Here is a 6,911-nt window from a genome sequence, read left to right on the forward strand (position 1 = left end):
TTTATTTCTCCGGTTATTTTCTCACAAAAATAAAATAAAATAAATGATAGTTTTTAATTCCCAAAATCTTAAATAAAATTAAATATTTAAAAAGAACAATGTTTTTATACAATTTAGGTTGTAGAAATTTTTATGCCACCCACTACGTATGTGCTTGTTAAAAAAACTATCCCTATGTATTTATAATCACATGACATTTTTAACGACTAATGGGTCATGTGACTTGAGGTAAATGGGATAAGATGTTCACAATAATGACATATTTAAGTTGTTACTTTATAATCTATATTGTTGTTTTTCTTCTCCAAAAAAAAATCCAAATTAATGAATTAATTTTTTTTATAGGATCCAAATTATTGTTATTCATTAATTATCTGCAAAAACAACTGAAAATCTTGATAAATTACATACTACTGCCCCATTACACTCAGGTTTACAAAAAAAAAAACATGGCCCATTAGGACCATCATAAATATATCTCTTAACACACTGTAGTTAATTGAAGTACAATATGAAGTATGAACCGACAAAAATTACAAAAAGCAGAACAGGTTCAAAATCCAATACGCCAATTTCCATCTCGGAAAACATTTTACCTTGCTAAAGGATTGAGTGCAGTCGTCACATTGATGTTGATCATGTCAAATGAATCTTTTGTTTCATCCTCATATCGGTCTTTCCTTTGAGCTAATTCAGTTTCCACGCACTCCTTCAGTTCTGCCACTACCTGATCCATGGTTGGCCTTTTACTGGAAGTAGGAGATAAACAAAGCATTGCTATTTCAACAGCTTTCCACACAGAGTTGACGTTGTAATTTCCATCCAACTTTGGATCAACAATATTCTTTATGTCCCCTTTAGCAAGCATGGAACTCACCCACTGACTTATGTGAGTCCTTTCTTTGGATCTTTCAATAACAGGTCGATTCGTGATTATCTCCAAAAGCACAACTCCAAAACTATATACATCACTTTTCTCAGTTAACCAATTGGTTATATAGTACCTGCAAGTGATAGCATGTTGTCAATTAATTTTTGTTGCAATGTTATTTTTTATAAATTCTGTAACTCTCTTGATATCAAATGTATCAAGATTTGAATGCATTTCTTTGGTTCGGAAGATAAAAACAAGAGGGCAATGCCACATAAGACCATATTCTTTTATTAAATTTACTTTAAGATAATTTCATTGTTGTCTATAATTGTCAAATTTGTATTTATTTCATTTCAGAACTGGGGACAATTTTTGGATTATAAACTTAGAAGATGATAAGTAAATTAACTACATGAAATACTCACTCAGGGTCTAGGTACCCAGGGGTGCCAGCAACAACAGTTGAGACATGAGTGCCACCATCAGTTGGGAAAATCTTGGATAGACCAAAATCAGCTAGTTTGGCACGGAACTTTTCATTCAATAAGATGTTTGTTGTCTTCACATCTCTATGAATTATAGGTGGCTTACAACCATGGTGCAAATACTCCAATCCTACATTTGACAATTCAAATCATTTATAAACACACGATGAAACACCATAAGAAAGAATTACACAAATCAAATCATTGCTAACCTTGTGCTGCATCCATTGCTATTTGAAGTCTCGCTTCCCAACTCAAGATATTTGTATTCTCACCTGCATCCGTAAATTCAATGACTTAAGTCTTTTTGGTTGTATTATTCGACTGAAGCAACCTTTGATCATGTCGGGATTACCGTAAGGAAGTTTCAGTAAGGGAAATTATTGATATGTTATAATGAAAATTTTCTTTGCTACGGAGAATAAATTGATGGGCTAAGAATTTGGGGTCTTTGCTAGACACTTCCATTATGACCAAACCTGAAAGATGTGCTTCTAAGTCTCCGTTGGCCATGTACTCATAAACAAGCCCCATGTTTGTTCCTTCATAGCAATACCCGACAAGGGTAGTTAAGTTTTTATGATGAACTCTCATAAGAAGTTTTACCTGTAATCCAAAGATTATTATCTTAGTTAATTTAACTTAAAAGCTATTTTTGTATCTATCATAGGAGCTCAAGAATTTAAATTGTAGTTGCTTGCCTCTGCTTGAAATTGCTGATATCCCTGAACTGATGATGCAGAGAGCATTTTCACTGCCACTTGAGTGTTTTCAATGCAGCCATGGAAAACTGTTCCAAATCCACCCTTACCAAGAATTCTCTCAAAGTTGTTGGTAATTCTTAGGAGATCAGGATATGTAAATTGTCGTTGTATTGACTCCAATGATCGATTCTGGACGTTGGGTTCAAGATCTACTTTGGCAACTGCAAGATCATCATGAGTATGACAAGCAAACGTCTGAGGTGAATGTTCTGTGTTTACATGAATGTGTAACTTATATTTAAAATTTTAACCTGTAGTCGTATCTTGTTGTTTTCTGCTTCTTAGCCCCCACAAGATGGCCACAACAGTTAACGAGAGGATGAAAAATCCACCAACTGATGCTACAATTGGAACGACAATATTCTTCTTGTTGTTGTTGCATGAACCAGATCCACAAAAATTTGAATTTTCATCCACACTAGCAATGACAACAGGGTTAGGCAAAACAATAAAATTAAGGCAAGGAATTACAATTATTTGTAGTTTCTTTTTTATGTATCATAGAAATTATTGCAACTCATGCTTTAGCTTCTATAGACTATAGAGATATTAGATAGTTTATTATTCTAAGAAAAAGGAAAGTTAGGAAAATTATGACAATAAAAAGCTCATGGTCTTTGACAAAACTCATACCTTAACAATAGTGAACCCTTCTCTGATCTTTCAATGAGCTTAGCTGGAATTGAACCATTAAGTTGGTTTTGTTTTAAGTTTCTGCAAGAATAGATTAAATATGATTTTCCTCTTATCTAACCTTGAAATTTGTAGTATCAAATCCAAGCAACTTACAAGACCCTCAAGTATTTTAATTGAGTTAAAAACTCTGGCACCGATCCCGTTAAGCTATTGTTTGATAGATCCCTGAAATCAGCAAATCACTTTCATTCAATATTGATTGTCATAAAAACTGACACCTGATTCTGTAGTCATTATAGTGCTTCAATTTTTTTTTAAATAAATTTTTTTATCATGTAAATTGTAAATACTTACAAGTATTGTAACATTACGAGATTTGATATATCAACTGATATTTCTCCGGTTAAGCCACTTGAGGACAAATTCCTGAGTAAATTTTACAATTTACAATAAGCTAATTAATTGATGCTTCAAAATAACTTTGAAAGTCAAAAGGGCTTAATATGAATGAAAAAACTTACAAGGATATTATTCTAGGGGGATTATAATCCTCATAGCTACAATTAAGACCTTCCCATGAGTATGCTTGTGGGGCACACGGATCTCCATGCCAATTCCTCTCCACTCCGTACGTTGACTTGAGGTTTGTTATGGCACCAACTAATATTTTCGTATGGATTCAAGTAAGTAAATTTCTATGTAAACGAGGATATGGCACCACACTAAGAGTGAAAACTGAGAAAAGTATGTGTGGAACCAGAAAGTATCTTTTGCAAAAGGCATACCAAGTCACTCGTGTAACAACTCAATAAGTGAATGCCATGTAATTTATAAGTACTTTTTCGTGCATAATAACATACCATCTTGTTGGTCGGTTTCTGATTGTGAGAGATCTTTGACTGTATATATCTCAATTGCATTGATGATTGGTGGAAGTGTTGAATTCCCAGTTTTGAAAATAGAGAAATCAATTTTTCCTCCTGTCAAGGCTGTTGGGCCGTACACAGTATCTGTCAACAAGTATCTAGGAGAAATGGGTCCATCATACCAGAGTTCTCCATTTACTGTAATGTTGAATGATCTCGACTCATTGGCTCTTAGCTTTACAACTTCAGCAAAGTGCATGTAGACATAAAATTGAGAATTTGTGTCAGTTGGCTGTACGTAGAATTCCATGGGCGCACTCTCATTTATTGGTGTAGCAGCAGTACTCATGACAATAGATGGTACCCAGTAAGCATTGTGTCTTTCTGGGTTTACTGTCAACGGGGTACTTACAGCTTTGCAATCATTGAAGTTCAGGCTTGACCAATAGCGATCATAAACATCATCCTTATACCTAAGTAAACATATATAGTCAGTACAAGCCAGGGGCTAATATAATCTATGTTCAAATTTGAAGGAGAAACTACATATGTGAGTAGCTAGGATGAGATTTTAAAAGAAATGACTCACCTGTATCCTTTTTCTGAACCCAAATCAGAACGCAAAAATAACGACAATGATCCAAAATTTGTCACATACAATGAACTGTTTATTGGCCTTAGCTCTAATGCTGATATAAATGGTGTCCCAAGACCAGTGTTTACAAGACAAACTTGTATGTGATTTAGAGATGGTACATGTATGAGCTCCTTTATTACACCAAGGGAAATATTCTCTATTTTGATGGTATCCCACAAATTTGGTCCTAGATGCAGATCAAATTCAGGCAAGTTGTCCTGACCATCATAATTCATATAAAAGAAGCTTGCTCGGATAATATATTTAGTGCCTTGTGTAATGTTGTTTATGCTGTAACAGTTCCGGATTCCTTGTGGAAAGCTTCTGAGTGTCCACACATGTTGTTGTAGGTCATCTTTGAATTCAAGTGGTATGCTCTTACTTACACCAGTGTCAATGTAGGTTGCATCAGAAATGTAAATTATGCCTGTTGTGGGCTCTGAATATCTCGAATTTGCTGCTAGTCCGCAATCTATGCTTATGAAGCCTGAGACATACAGAAGAATTCCTCAGCTTTGTTAATTAGATAACCAAAATTTAATAGAATAATATTCCAGGACTTAGATTATTATCATACCTGATTGATCCTGGGCTTGAACCAAAAGAATGAGAGCCAAACCCCCAAACAATGCAGGGATGAAACGTTTGAACTGCCCCATCACCATGTAAACTTGTTCTTGCTTATTGGAATAATGTGAGCATATCTTTACTGCCATCTTGCACTTTATACTGACAAAGTACACTACCAAGCGAATTAGTGTCGTTTTAGCAGCCTAGTCAAAGTCTACTGTCCTTGCAATAGCAAAGTCAACTGTCTTTGTTACTAGAAGGATTCTCTTTCCAGTCTTTGTTTGTTTCTTTTTATTATTATTTATAGAAAAATTCTTAGTTTCATTTTAGACACAAAATGTGTGCAATGTTGTAAATGGAATGGAATTTAAACACATTTCCTTTAGAAAATAAATGATTTTATTAGTTGAATTAATTGGATTTCAAAATTCTTGTGCAAGTTGAGAGCTCCTCAAATTGTTTAATTCAAATGTGATGCTTAGCAGAGATGCGACGTACCTAGAAATTTACTTTATTATGATTTTCAAAAATGGGGACCAAAATCGCCTCCAAGTCAATGAGAAAAATGTTGACACGCAATATGTTAACATGCATAATACTCTTTGAAGTCTGACCTTATTCGACTGGAAAATGGAAAACCTAACACAGCAATTGAAGCGTGTGAAAGGGGGTTGATTATTTTTGTCACTGATAACAGACATTACTTCTTTCCATGTCCCATTGTATACAGGGCATACTTTCATCCAATGGGAGTTTCCAAGCAAAAGCAGGAATGTCTATACGTCCAATCAATGACAAAATCCTAGCGCCAGTGTTTGGGGCATGTAAGCCTCATAACTAGACAATTTCAATTGTTAAAATAATTTTTATGGCAGAATAGAATCAAAGCCAAGGTTGGTCGAATATTGAGTTCCACTTAGGCTAGCTTTTCTGTTTACACGCTACTAAGCTGCGCACAAGAACTTAGACGGGTTTCATCTCCTTTTGAGAACACCTTCTTACTAGTAGGGGCTAAGCCTAATGCAAATATACCAAAAGAGAAGATATGTAGTGTTGATTCTACGAAGAGTAGATTCGCCCCTTGTATTATGGCTCAATAATTTAGTTTATAATGAGGAATAGGATATGTTCATTCTTTTTGTGTTCACAAAATACAAATAATCATTCAATTAAGTTATGTATATTTTGAATTGTTTGTCATTTTTTTTTTTTTTCCTTTTAGTAAATTAGCACCAAGTCATACATTAGTGGAAGGTAAGCAGAACATACCAGCCATCTTCCTCGACCTAATTGTAGGGAGTAGATCAGTAGAAAACTAGCTAGTGAAAGTAAATGAAAAAAGCGAAGTAGAGGCATATGAGTTTCTCCATTGACTCTTTAAGTACATGGACAATTTCCATCTTATTTTCCGTGGTCTTTACAAAATAGCCCCACTTTTGAAGAATTTTTATTAACAATTTGGTGGATTTATTGTTTGAATTGCTAAGTGTACGGTTTAATTTGAAAATGTCCACAGTATTCTTGAGTTTTCTCATATGAAGAAGATTTTGATTTTGAGTTTCTCTCTAGTCTCTCCCATGTAAACAAAAAGAAAAGTCTAATTTGAAAATATGAATATATGGCCAGATTCTAAATGAAAATAAACTTAAACGTAAGTTATTCCATTATTTTTTAGTAAAGTTAGAGATTAACATTTTTTTTTAAACTTAAACATAGCCCCATGGTTGTTTAGAGCTCTATCACATAATGAGGTTTCTCACGTGACAATCTCATTAAATATCTCTCACAACATGTGAGATCCATATATAGCAACTGCGTACTACATTTTTTAATTTTTAATTTTTGGAGAATTTCTCACCTGTGATTTTGCTCCATTAGCTACTCTTATCATTTTCTGTTAAGGAAAGAAGACCAAGAAGGCCAAGATAAGAATCAAAAACATCCGCTAGGTATCATAAAATAATTGTAGGTAAGGCTGCTATCAAATTCTTCCAGTCAATTTATGCTGCTAGACGAGTATATTATATGTAATTATGTGATTGTGTAATGTCGGTGCCCAATTGCCAGTATAAAACAAAG

The 6,911-nt window shown here is 34.1% G+C and overlaps 1 protein-coding gene across 1 annotated transcript; it reads right to left on the bottom strand.

Moving 5' to 3' along the window:
* Positions 1–321: 321 nt before the first annotated feature.
* LOC142633643 (LRR receptor-like serine/threonine-protein kinase IOS1) lies at positions 322–4,996 on the bottom strand. Its single transcript, XM_075807884.1, has 13 exons — positions 4,840–4,996; positions 4,215–4,749; positions 3,620–4,098; positions 3,281–3,419; positions 3,114–3,185; positions 2,913–2,984; positions 2,757–2,837; positions 2,375–2,541; positions 2,061–2,284; positions 1,839–1,965; positions 1,572–1,634; positions 1,300–1,489; positions 322–1,004 (listed from the first exon to the last, which is right to left on the bottom strand). The coding sequence occupies exons 1-13, from the start codon at positions 4,976–4,978 to the stop codon at positions 593–595; spliced, it is 2,700 nt and encodes an 899-aa protein (XP_075663999.1). The 5' UTR covers positions 4,979–4,996; the 3' UTR covers positions 322–592.
* Positions 4,997–6,911: the final 1,915 nt, after the last annotated feature.

This window comes from Castanea sativa, chromosome 5 (assembly GCF_040712315.1).
Source record: "Castanea sativa cultivar Marrone di Chiusa Pesio chromosome 5, ASM4071231v1".
NCBI lineage: Eukaryota > Viridiplantae > Streptophyta > Magnoliopsida > Fagales > Fagaceae > Castanea > Castanea sativa.